This window comes from Pongo abelii, chromosome 3, assembly GCF_028885655.2.
Source record: "Pongo abelii isolate AG06213 chromosome 3, NHGRI_mPonAbe1-v2.0_pri, whole genome shotgun sequence".
Taxonomy (NCBI): Eukaryota; Metazoa; Chordata; class Mammalia; order Primates; family Hominidae; genus Pongo; species Pongo abelii.
This window is the reverse complement of record NC_071988.2, coordinates 195,649,802-195,663,657: the sequence shown is the minus strand read 5'-3', so window position 1 is coordinate 195,663,657 and position 13,856 is coordinate 195,649,802. Positions and strand designations below refer to the sequence as shown.

General features: G+C 37.4%; 1 protein-coding gene across 1 annotated transcript; it reads left to right on the top strand.

Moving 5' to 3' along the window:
* Window positions 1-670: 670 nt before the first annotated feature.
* On the top strand, window positions 671-11,991 carry SCRG1 (stimulator of chondrogenesis 1). Its single transcript, XM_002815296.5, has 3 exons — window positions 671-1,094; window positions 8,738-8,993; window positions 11,758-11,991. Exons 2-3 carry the CDS (start codon window positions 8,752-8,754, stop codon window positions 11,810-11,812), a joined length of 297 nt encoding a protein of 98 aa, XP_002815342.1. The 5' UTR covers window positions 671-1,094; window positions 8,738-8,751; the 3' UTR covers window positions 11,813-11,991.
* Window positions 11,992-13,856: the final 1,865 nt, after the last annotated feature.

Genomic DNA, 13,856 nt, shown 5'->3' with positions numbered 1-13,856 from the left:
CACACTGCAGTCAGGCTTTTCATCCTTTTTAATATGTTTTCAACATCTTTCCATTCATCTTCAAGATGAAAGCCATTTTTTTAGCATGGCATATGAGGTAATTCATCAATGAGCTGCTTCTTATCTCTCAAATTTCATCTCCTACCATCTTTGGTTTTAGCCAAATGAAACTACCTATAATCTCCGAAGTTGTCACCCTCTCTTTCACCTTCATGCCTTTGTAATTCAACCTGGAATGCCCTTTCCTCAATTGTCTGTCTAGATAATTCCAACTCCATTACAATATAATATCTCTAATTCCCAAAACACTACTCCTAATCGAATTTTTTAAAAACCTAAAAGACAGTTAACAGATGCTAGAATTCTAGTATAGTTTGCTGAAAACAGAATAAAATTTCTTTTGTGCCTTTATTTCTAAGACACAGAATACATTTCTTTTTTAGTCATCATTTTAGCTTTCCATTGACTAGTAATGACTCTTTGGGTGAGAAATGGAAGGGGTGGAAGGTGAATTGGAACATATCTTCTACCAAAATTTTGTAAGAGATCTAGATGGCTAGGAAAACTGTGAAAGGGGAAGAGGTGCGCAGCTAGCCACTCCCCACTTTCCTCTTCTCTCTCTCTCTCACACACACACACACAGACACACACACACACACACACAGACACACACACACACACACACACACACACTTTTCTTAAGGGAAAAATCACTCTGTGTTCTTTTAAAATCCCTCAGGTTTTATGTTTTATTGCTACCAGAGTCTGCCTCCCTGAGGTTCTTGTATAGACTAGTTATTTCCCTCTGTAAAGAAGCTGTTCAGTTCGTTCTCGCCTGGTTTGGAACGAACTGAACACTTCCAAAGGAGGCAATTCTTGCAGCCTTGTCTCCTTCCACTCCCCTCCTCCCCGCAGTCCTGGCTGGAGCAGCGAGTCTGTCGATCCCAGGCCAGAGACAAGGCAGACAAAGGTTCATTTGTAAAGAAGCTCCTTCCAGCACCTCCTCTCTTCTCCTTTTGCCCAAACTCACCCAGTGAGTGTGAGCATTTAAGAAGCATCCTCTGCCAAGAAGACCAAAAGGAAAGAAGAAAAAGGTATGTAATTTTTCCTCTATTAAAAAAATCTTATGTCAGTTGTTCTGCTCCAAATTATTACTGTAGATTAGAGCAGAAATGTATGTATGTGTTGAGTCAGAAAAGAAAGACAGAGATCCTCTGAGGAGATGGTGCAGGCACTTTGAAAAATATGATGCTTCCTCATAGAAGGGCAAATAATCAGATTAAAAGAGAACAGAAAATGTATATTTCTTGACTAGGAAAGTCATTTCATTATAGGTTTAAAAAGAGGCAGATTCTTCACTGTCATTTATTTAATGCCCAAATTCACTCTGAATTTGTCCCACACAACAGGACTTATCCCAGTCCTCAGAACTATGTGAGAATGATAAAGTATGTAAGATTGTTTTAAATGCAGCAGCTATATTACCTACACTACATGAAGTTAACTGTGACATCTAAGAAAGAAAATGTTTTTTGCTTTTAAAAATCCTGATTCCTGAAAAGAAACTGGTACAAATGTGTGATACAAAGAAGGAATTCATTGAATTCATCCTTGGTGTCCATTCTTGGAACACAACAGTGTCTGTACTGCTAATATAAAGAGAACACTTTTTCCCTCTGAGACTTAGAAAAATTCCTCTTTAAAATTCCTTAACTTAGTTACACAGTCTATGAAAAGCTCTCCCAAATGCTGGTCCTTTTCTCCAGTGATGATGATTTACTGTGTCCAGGAAAAGAAGGAGAATGATGCAAGACTGAATATTAATATCATCTTCTGGCATGCTCTAAGAGCCTGATCACTTTTAGGCAGGATGTGGATTTTGTTTTTCTATGGATGAAGGTATCTTAGATATTTAAGATGATATGTCTGTTTTGAGGATCTTTAAGCAGCTTATTCACTTTTTAATACTGCTTCTGTTCTTTAACACATACTTTGGGAAATTTCACTTCGGGACTCAGTCATTCTAACAAAAACATCTTCTAAGGACTCAGTCATTCTGATAAAAACGTCTTCTAAGGCAGTTAATAAGAAAAAAAGAGAACTTGAAAAAAACATTGATTTTCATCCTCCAAGAGAGATGAATGGAAAACATCACAGACTGGGCAGCAATTTTAATCTCTCCCAACTATAATTTTGATATTTCAAATGTCAAGTTCTGGGCTGGAGTTTTCATTTGCTTTTGCAGCTTTGCTTCTCTCTTGCTGCTTTTTTGAAAGCAATCCGAAAATGGACTGTCTTTTCTGTCTAATTCATCAACTCTGTTTCATGCCACTGCTCTTAATAAGGGTTCCCAGAACTGACATCAGCTGCCTGTATGAGCATTTGCACCATAAATGTCTGAACACTTAAACTGCATGGTCCTGTTAGTTTTGGCAATTAAATGGGATAATTTTTCTCTTTTTAAGTCTCCATTTAACTCCAGCCATTCAAAAGCTTGCTTGTGCTAAATGCCCTCAGACAGAATCAAAATTTACAATTCCCTACCAAAGGATGGTAGCAATGATTTATTGTTTAGTTGGAAATGTCTTGCTCATAATCCTGTATCCTCTGCAATGATCTATTAAAACTTACAACACTATTAGGATATAAATGGTATCATACAACATTTGGAACAATGTTAATTACATAAAATCGAATTAAAAAAATGGATAACTACCTAAGCTTCTCTTGCTCACTCCTTCTAATTTTTAGTACGTAACTTTGTTTTCTTTTGTAATTTGGGTGTACTCCAGGAGGGATTTTAAGTACATGTACCTCAACTGAAAAAGAAAAAAAAAGACCAATTTTCTTCAAATTGGCCAAAATCATTTCACTCTTGTTGGCACTTGAACATATATGGTTTTGATGGATTGCCAAGGATTAAGTTTGGTATCCTTTAATGAAAACAACAACCAATGTATCCCAGGAACACACTGGGTCAGAAATTTTTCCATTTGCTAAATAATAGTTAAAGTTATGTATCTGTACTTAAGTAAAGGAAGAAGAGAAGTCTGCATTTAAGACATGTAATTTATTTTATTTTATTTTATTTTATTTATTTTCTTTTATTTATTTTATTTTTTTGAGACGGAGTCTGGCTCCATCGCGCAGGCTGGAGTGCAGTGGTGCAATCTCAGCTCACTGCAACCTCTGCCTCTGCAGTTCAAGTGATTCTCCTGCCTCAGCCTCCTGAGTAGCTGGGACTACAGGCACATGACACTGCTCCCAGCTAATTTTTGTATTTTTAATTGAGACGGGGTTTCACCATGTTGGCCAAGATGGTCTCAATCTTTTGACCTCGTGATCTGCCCGCCTCGGCCTCCCGAAGTGCTGGGATTACAGGTGTGAGCCACTGTGCCGGGCCAAAACATGTAATTTATAATGTGTACACACACACTCACACACACACACACACACACACAACTACCAGTAGGTACTTGCTAGGTGTGGAACTTTCCATTGTATGCAACTTAGACTGTGGCAATAAATGATTTTATGCTCTGGCATGAACACAGAACAGGTATGTGGTATGGCAATTTACTTACTTATTTTTCCAGCAATTTATTTGTTCATTTCACTGAAGGAAATTTTTTGAACACTTACTGTGAGCTCAACATTGAAGCAGGCACTCTGCTTCAATACAAAAGAAGTAGAAGTTACAGTCCTCACTGCCTTGATGCTGGCATCTCCTCTTCCAGTCCTCTGAATATTGAATTGCCCTGGGCCTCAGCCCTTTGCCTTATCTCTTCTGGGTCTACCCTTACTGCCCTGCCAGACCCATAGATATAGATATTATCAATAAATATCCTGATTACTCTCAAATTTGTATTTTCACCCCTGATCTTTAGACTCACATTCAACTGCCTACTCAACATCTTCACTTGGATATCTAACAGGCATCTCAAACCTAACCTGTCTAAAAACTCATTCCTGGATTCCCCCCAAAATTGGCTCCTACTAATTCTCCCACAGTTCAACAAATGGCAACACCATTCAAGCCAAAAGCCCAAGAGTCATCCTTGATTCTTTCCCTCTTGCCTCATATCTCCCATCAGTTCTCACCAAAAGCCTCTTTTCTTCTATTTCCAATCTTGTCCCACCACAATACATCTTCACAGACCAGCCAGTGATTTTTTAAAAAGGCATAAATCAGACCATTCTACTCTTCTGTCAAAATCTTCCAATGGCTTCTTAATATACTCAATAAAGTCTAAACTCTTTATCATATCTTCTAGGCCCTTTATGATTGTTCCCAATCTTCCTTCTTGGCTATAGGTAAATTCACATAATAACCAATTCACTAAATAATTAATCAGCTCTCTGAATTTCCCACTCCCCATATCCAGTTGTAGTCATATTCTCCAAATGGTTAACCAGCTTATAAAAATGCTGACAATGACAAGGCATTATTTACTCAAATTCACAGTTCTTGTAGGACAGATTATATATAAGTGCTTTGGGAACATAGAGCAAGGGAGCTATGAGAGTAGTATTGTCTGAAATCAGGGAAGGATTCTTAGAAGATATGAGTGTGAGGTTTGTCCTTCATGGATGCTTTGGTCAGAAATTAATATCAAGGGAAGGGGTGAGAAGGAACAACAAGGCAGAGACACATACATAGGGTTAAAGAGATGACTGGCTTGACTGCCTGGCTAGGTGAACAGGAATAAATGATTGGCGTGGAGACAAAGTGAAAGGAAGGACTTAGGTTAGCCCAAGAAGTCCACATATTCTTTTAGACAACATAAAACCTCTATAGGCTCTTGCCTAGAATAAAAAATGTGTTTTTGGAAAATCATTCATTTTCAAGTATGGGCCAAGAATTGTATTAGCCACTGGTGTATGGTAGTGAACAAAATAAATTGCTGTCATGGAGCCTTTGGTCTAATGAGAATGACAGACATAAAATGAGTAAATTCACAAATATATCATTTAAATTGTGATAAATATCATTAAGGAAAAGAAAAGGGCACTATGAAAGAACAAGGTTGAAACTACCTTAGATTGAAAGGCCACTGAAGGAATGACATTTAAACTGAGACCTAAAAGTCAAAAAACCAGCCAAAAAAAGAACATTCCTGGTAGAGAGAGCAACATATAGAAAGACCATAATGGAAGAAAAAGATTTCTTTTTAATTATAAGGAAATACTCTATACATCTTTATTGTTAAATGCAACAAAATATCATAAGAAAATATGAAACTCATTGATAAAGATAAGTGTATATACAAATACTGACTACTATATTACTAAAATGGTGGTGGTTGAATTCCATTTGATTCTAGCATAAAAGTTAAAAGACCAAAGTATTAAAATAACTATAATTTAAAATATGTTTATGGATACACAATATAAATAGAAGTAAATTGTGACATCAAATAACATGGTGTGGTGAGACAGAATTAAAAGTGTAGAATTTTTGTATGTGATTGAAGTTAAGTTGTTATTACCTCAAAACAGACTTATAATTATAATTTTTTTTTTTTTGAGACGGAGTCTTTCTCTGTCACCCAAGCTGGGGTGCAGTGGCGCCAATCTCGGCTCACTACAACCTCTGCCTCCTGGGTTCAAGTGATTCTCCTGCCTCATCCTCCCAAGTAGCTGGGACTATAGGTGCCCGCCACCACGCCTGGCTAATTTTTTGTATTTTTAGTAGAGACAGGGTTTCACCGTGTTAGCCAGGATGGTCTCGATCTCCTGACCTCGTGATCCACCTGCCTCGGCCTCCCAAAGTGCTGGGATTACAGGCGTGAGCCACTGCGCCCGGCCAATTATAAAATATTTTATGTAAGCCTCATGGTAACCACAATGGAAATACCTATAGCAGTTTACACAAAAGAGAAAGGAATCAAAGCATATCAGGAGAAAAAAAAAGAAGAAGAAGAAAACAACCAACAAAACACAAAGGAAGACAAGGCAGGGGGAAAAAGCACCAAAGAACTAACTACAAGACAACTAGATACAATAAGCTAAATGGCAATAGTAAATTCTTCCCTATCAATAATTACTTTACATGTAAATGGATTAAACTCTCCAATCAAAAGACTTAGGGTAGCTGAAAGAAAAAAAAAATATATAACTATATGATTTCTACAAGTAACTTACTTAACATTTAAGGACACACACAAGCTGAAAGTAAAGAAATGAAAAAAGATACTCCATGCATATGGTAACTAAAAGAAAGCAGAGTAGACTATTTCATATCTGACAAAATAGACTGCAAGTAGAAAACTGTCACAAGAGACAAAGAAGAAAATATAATGATGAAAAGGTCAACCCACCAGGAAGCTATAACAATTATATACACACTCAACATCAGAGCACATAAATATATAAAACAAATATTGACAGAACTAAAATGAGAAATAGCAACACAATAATAGTAGGAAACTGCAATACTCCACTTTTAGTAATGGTTAGAATAACCAGACAGAAAATCAACAAAGAAAGAGTGGACTTCAACACCAGTATAGACCAAATGGACCTAACAGACATATACAGAGCATTCAGTTAAACAGCAGAAGAATATACATTCTTCTCAAATACATACAGAAAATTCTCCATGATAGATCACATATTAGGTCACTTAAACCATTACATACAAAAAGCCCATTGGAAGATATCATTTATATATGCTGGATTGTGATGCACTGTAACACTGCAATGTCTTACTCCATTAAATCTGAAAATATATAAAATGAAGTAGATCTCATTTTAGTCTTTTCTTTCACTAATGTTTGGAGGTAGGAATTAAATTGGATATTGATAATTCTAAGGAAATATATAGCCAAAGCCAAAAATGGCTAACTCAAATTAGACTGTGAGACAAAGAAACTCTGAAACTCTTAGGAGTATGAAGAAATACTTTGTTTCTAATCTAAAGGAAAAAAAAGCAATGAATGTATTTATTTAAAAATCCATTATCTTATCTAAAATGATTTACCTTTAAAATATATCTAATCACTAAAAACTTCATACCAAAAATGTCCATTCCACAATATTGTTTTCTTTTTTTTTTTCGAGACAGAGTCTCGCTCTGTCATGCAGGGTGGAGTGCAGTGGCTTGATCTCTGCTCACTGCAACCTCTGTCTCCCAGGTTCAAGCCACTGTCATGTCTCAGCCTCCCAAGTAGCTGGGATTACAGGCGCATGCCACCATGCCTGGCTACTTTTTGTATTTTTAGTAGAGACAGGGTTTCGCCATGTTGGACAGGCTGGTTTCAAACTCCTGACCTCAGGTGATCTGCCGGGTTTGGCCTCCCAAAGTGCTGGGATTACAGGTGTGAGCCACCACATCTGGCTATTCCACAATATTGTTTTCTTTCCAAGTACAATGTCCTCCACCTGTTTTCCCTCTTTCCAAGGAAGGAAAGATACTTTGGCACCTGTTAATGAGATAAAATCTGAATGGCTGTGGATTCTAATTCTGGTTCCTCCACTATTTTGCTATTCTTCCTTTACTACAATAGTCTCCATTTTCTTCACATCTAATATAGAAACCAGAGAAGTCTAATTAGATAGATATTTAATATTCTATAGTTCTATGCAAATCCTGTACTTGAAAAATTATCTCCTGGAAGAGAAATTAGAATTGTTGGCATGACTTCAGGGTTCAAACTAGGATTGGTGGGTGGAAGCTACAGAAAAGTATTTTACAATAAGGGAAATGTTAGAACTGTATCAATGGGCTATGTTGACTTAGTTAATAATGAGTTCCCCATCACGGTAGGAGTTCATGGAAGGCTACATGATTATAAGGCAGGAATTCAAGCCTTCGTTTTCAACTGCAGCTAAGAGGAAGTAGTCTATGTGGGATAAAAATCCAAGCATTGCTAAAAATTTGCAACAATAATGGGTACTAAACTACTTCTGAAAGTTAAAAAACAATCAAACTATAAATATATCTATACACTATCATCTGTCACTATCAACATAAATGGGTTTTTTGTTTCTGTCAGGATGGGATCCAGGTTCTTCAACAACGTTGTTAGGATGTAAGATAATGTAAGGTAAAGAACCACTGTATTCAATTATGTTATTTGTTCTAGAAATTTGCCTGAGTTTATACCACCTTAAAAAACAGTTGTTCTCTACTGAATGTTCAAAATATATATGGCTCTGGGTACTTCTTAAATGCAGATTCCAGCTCTCACCAACACCTCCTCCCTGCCTAAAGCATGTGTGTGACTCTGTGTGTGTGTGTGTGTGTGTGTGTGTGTATCAAGGTCTCACTCTGCCACCCCCAGTAGAGCAGTGGCACAATCATGGTTCACTGCAGCCTGAAACTCCTGGGCTCAAGTGATCCTGAGTAGCTGGGACTACAGGCACATGCCAGCATGCCTGGCTAATTTTTTAATTTTTTGTAGATACAGAGTCTTACTATGTTGCTTAAACTGGTCTCAAACTTCTGGGTTCAAGTAATCTTTGTACATAGGCCTCCCATGCTGAGATTACAGGCATGAGCCACTGTGCCTGGCCCAGAAGCCTGCGCGTTTGATTTTTAACAAATATTCCAAATGGTTTTTTATCATAGATGGTCATAAAACTACACTTTGAGAAACACAAACAGGATTGTAGAAAAGCCCAACTCCCATTCTTTCTATCCAAGAGTTTATAAGCATGCTACAGAACTTCATTCAGATGAATTCTATCTTTAAAAAACAAACATTGACACATTTTGGTGTTTCTTCTATTTCAGGGCCAAAAGCCAAAATGAAATTGATGGTACTTGTTTTCACCATTGGGCTAACTTTGCTGCTAGGAGTTCAAGCCATGCCTGCAAATCGCCTCTCTTGCTACAGAAAGATACTAAAAGATCACAACTGTCACAACCTTCCGGAAGGAGTAGCTGACCTGACACAGATTGATGTCAATGTCCAGGATCATTTCTGGGATGGGAAGGGATGTGAGATGATCTGTTACTGCAACTTCAGCGAATTGCTCTGCTGCCCAAAGTAAGGAAATGGTATCACAAAGTGTATTGCCTGGAAATGTATGCAGAACAACTTTTAGCTACATCTTCATAATAGGTTTGCTGAAATTAATAACCCTTTTAGTAAAATCCTGTTCAAATCCCAGCTCTTTTCTAGAATAATCACTATTGTGTAAAGAACTAAATGTTTTCACTTAAATGAAAGTTCAAATGGAATTTAGCTGAGTTTAATAAAAGTAAATTAAATCCAGAAAATAATACTTCAATCTATTAAATTCTAAACTCGCCATCTGATTTTTACCCCCTCCAAAATAAAAATCTACCAGTAGCAGAAGTCAATCTCAAGGTTGAACTCTTAAACCAACTTGAAAACCAGTAAAAAGTTTTAGATAACAGATCCCAGTGAGGCTGGGCCCGGTGGCTCACGCCTGTAATCCCAGCACTTTGGGAGGCTGAGTTGGGCAGATCACCTGAGGTCAGGAGTTCGAGACCAGCCTGGCTAACATGGTGAAACCCTGTTCTATGCAAAATACAAAATACAAAAAAAAATACAAAATTAGCTGGGCATGGTGGCACGTGCCTGTAATCCCAGCTACTCAGGAAGCTGAGGCAGGAGAATTGCTTGAACCTGAGAGGCTGAGGTTGCAGTGAGCCAAGATCGCACCATTGCACTCCAGCCTGGGCGACAAGAGTGAAACTCCATCTCAAAAAAAACAAAAAAAAGAACAACAACAACAACAAAAAACTCAGTGAATGGATCAAGTAATTAACTGAACAGAAAAGTTTAGTAATGGTCAAAAATAAATTTCTAGCTCTATGTATAAGTTAACCAGAAATGAACTAGATAGAAGTTCAAGACAATTTATCTACCATTGTTTTCTACTTATATTTAAGTTTAAATATTTATTGATTTATCTACTGTCGTTTTGTACTTAAAATACAAGTATACGTGGTGAAACTCTGTCTCTACAAAAACACACAAAAAATTAGCCAGGCATGGTGGCACATGCCTGTAATCCCAGCTACTCGGGAGGCTGAGACAGGAGAATCACTTGAACCCAGGAGGAGGAGATTGCAGTGAGCCTAGATCGTGCCATTACACTCCAGCCTGGGCGACAAAGCAAGACTTAATCTCAAAAAAAAAAAAAAGGTATAAAATGATGGTAGATAAATTAATAAATATTTTTAGTTCTTGATTTTAAAATCATTTCCCCCTGGTTATTGAGGAATCTTTCAAATCTCATGCTCTTGGATATTTCATATTGAAATTAGCTTTTTCAAATTACTTTCAACAGATGTCATCATATTTTCATCCTTCTAAGAAATCTGTGAAATAGAAAAGGTAGACATAACCATCTTACCAAGGAAAGATGCAGGTTGAAATGACCAGTACTATCCCACATAACTAGCTAATATCAACACTGGGATTAGAACCCACGTGTTCTGATTCAGAACACATTTTTCTTCTACCAAGCCAGCTGCTTCTCAAAGTGTGGTTCCCAGAACAGCAGCTTCAGCATCACCTGAGTTTTTAAAATTGCATATCCATCCTTGGACTCCACACCAGACCTACTGAATCAGAAATTCTGGAGGTAGGACCCAGCAATTATGGTTTTTTGTTTGTTTGTTTGTTTGTTTGTTTTGAGATGGAATCTTGCTCTGTTGCCCAGGCTGGAGTGCAGTGGCACGATCTTGGCTCATTGGAAGCTCTTCCTCCCAGGTTCATGCCATTCTCCTCCCTCAGCCTCTCGAGTAGTTGGGACTACAGGCGCCCGCCACCACGCCCGGCTAATTTTTTTTTTTTTTTTTGTATTTTTTTTAGTAGAGATGGGGTTTCACTGTGTTGGTCAGGATGGTCTCGATATCCTGACCTCGTGATCCACCCGCCTTGGCCTCCCAAAGTGCTAGGATTACAGGCGTGAGCCACCGCGCCTAGCCGGGACCCAGCAATTATGTTTTAACAAACCTGCCAGGTGATTCTAATTCATAGTAAAGTTTAAGAATCACTGTACTAAACAATGATGCCAAGAACTTGAGTTAATTAATCTCATGAAGTGACAATTTTTCCTGTACTACATAAACAAAATGCCAACTAATATTAAAATGCCATGTTTGCTTTTTTCGGTATGACTTGAAAACAGTTTACTGAAATTGACTTACATTTATATTATGATATTTTGTGATTATCTCTTTTAATGAATGAGAACAGCAGTGTGGGTATACTTGATTTTGGGAAAATCAAAAAGAAATACTGCTAAGTATATTTCTAATAAGCCATAATTATAATATCACCTTGCATTTGTATATAATTTTGTATTATTCCATGCATTTTTGTATATTACTTTATGTGATCTTTTCAACCAGGGACAGTTGAGTAGCTTTGTAACATTTCTCCTTTCCCCATAAAACCAAGAAATTTATGTAATAAACAAGAACTGTTGAATCTTCTGTTTCCTAACTGCAGATTTACACTTCATGGCCTATCCTCATATAAGAGACATGAAATTGTATACATGACCATAAAGTTTTGAAATTACCTAATATTTCTTTTTCTTCGTAAATGACAGCATGATATCAATGGCAAATGCGGGGAAAGTAGACAAATCGAATACCTTCTTGGTCTTCGTTGCTTCTGTGGCAAGTCCTCCCACTCATCTCTTTACATTTTAGTCACCTAAAAAGAATAGTCATAACTGAAATCCTGGAAATCACTGTCTATTTTTAACCTAGAAAAGACTAACTAATATCCTTAAGGTGAATTTAATTGATGCTCTACTTTCTTTCAGAGACGTCTTCTTTGGACCAAAGATCTCTTTCGTGATTCCTTGCAACAATCAATGAGAATCTTCATGTATTCTGGAGAACACCATCCCTGATTTCCCACAAACTGCACTACATCAGTATAACTGCATTTCTAGTTTCTATATAGTGCAATAAAGCATAGAGTCTATAAATTCTTACTTGTCTAAGACAAGTAAATCTGTGTTAAACAAGTAGTAATAAAAGTTAATTCAATCTAATTTTTCTCTGTGGACATTGTTGGCATTGGTTAAAAATTTTGCCCAGAAAATGTAATCTATGAGGTGTTCATTATACTCAGTTAAAGAGTTCTGTCCCCCAGACGAAGAGCCATAGGCATGGCTCAAGGATTGAAAATACTTTCAGTCCTTAGTTGACAGTTATTAACCATATATTGAAAGAACCAGGTATAAGCTGAGATTCTTGGAAGGGAGCTAGAAATTTTCTAGTAAGAAGGAAAAAGAGACCAGCCTGGGCAATATAGTGAGACCCCCTCTTTACAAAAAAATTAAAAAATTAGCAGGTTGTGGGTGCCCACATCTGTAGTTCTAGTTACTCAAGAGGGTCATTTGAATCTAGGATTTCGACTCTGCAGTGAGCTATGATTGCACTACTGCACTCTAGCCTGGGTGACAGAGCAAGACTCTGTCTCAAAAAAAAAAAAAAAAAAAGGAAAAAGGAACAATATTTGAGCACATATTATGTATGCTATTAACTTTAAGTACATTTCAGGCTGGGACTGGTGGCTAATGCCTGTAATCCTAGCATTTTGGGAGGCCAAGGCAGGAAGATCACTTGAGTCCAGGAGTTTGAGACCAGCCTGGGCAACGTAGTGAGATCCTGTCTTCACAAAAAAATTTAAAAATTAGCTGAGCCTGGCGGCATGCACCTGTAGTCCCAGCTATTCAGGAGGCTGAGGTGGGAGGATCACTCGAGCCCAGAAACTCAAGGCTGCAGTGAGCTAAGATGATGCCACTGAACTCCACCATGGAAACACAGAGTGAGACTGTCTCAAACAAACAAACAAAAACCAAGAACTTTAAGCACATTTCATTTTACTCTCTTAAAAAACAACAACAAAAGCCTTCAAGGTAAATATTCTCAGCCCCATTTTTCAGCTGCTAACTCAAGTTTAAGATATTTGCTAAAAATCAAGGCAGATTTTCAAAAGAGTTCCAATTCCAAAGCCCATATGCCACACACAGATGTATCCTTAAAACCATGATACATTTCCTAAAGTATCCATTTTTCTTGAGAATAACAAAACACACATTAAAAGGAACATAATGGATGAGAATTTAAAAGTCTCATACATTTTAAAAGTAAATAAAACAGGCAACTTCAAAGGTATTTTCTGATTGTTAGAGGAGACAGCTTTGGATTATGCCCCATATCTTAAGAGGTATGTGACTCATATTGCCATCTGAGGTAATGTCAGAAAGTCTTTCATGTTATAAAAATGTATTCAAAGCCTCCTAAGTGCCAGCCATTATTAAGATCTGGGGATACAGTAATGAATAAATGGACTTATCCTCTTGGAACTCGTGCTCTAACAAAGGTGTGATTGTTATAAACAAATAATTATTTATAAATGTGAAGCCTGCTACAGAGAAGTATAAGGTGCTATACAAAGTATTGTGGGGAAACGTTTGAGAAACACCATACCATACAGGCAATCTGGGAGATATCATTTTATGAATAAAAGTGACATTATTTCATTAAAATACATCCTTGGAGGTCACTGATCTGTTTCTGAAGATCACACCCAGAACAGTATCTGGTATCTAATCTGTGTTTAATAAGTGTTACTGGGCTGGAAGACCACACCCAGAACAATGTCTGGTATCTAATCTGTGTTAAATAAGTGTTACTGGGCTGGACCAAACAATTTTGAGGTAGTCACAATGCAGTGTCTTAAAGTGTATATAAACACGGCCGGGTGCGGTGGCTCACGCCTGTAATCCCAGCACTTTGGGAGGCCAAGGCGGGCGGATCACGAGGTCAGGAGATCACGACCATCCTGGCTAACACGGTGAAACCTCGTCTCTACTAAAAATACAAAAAAAAAAAAATTAGCTGGGCATGG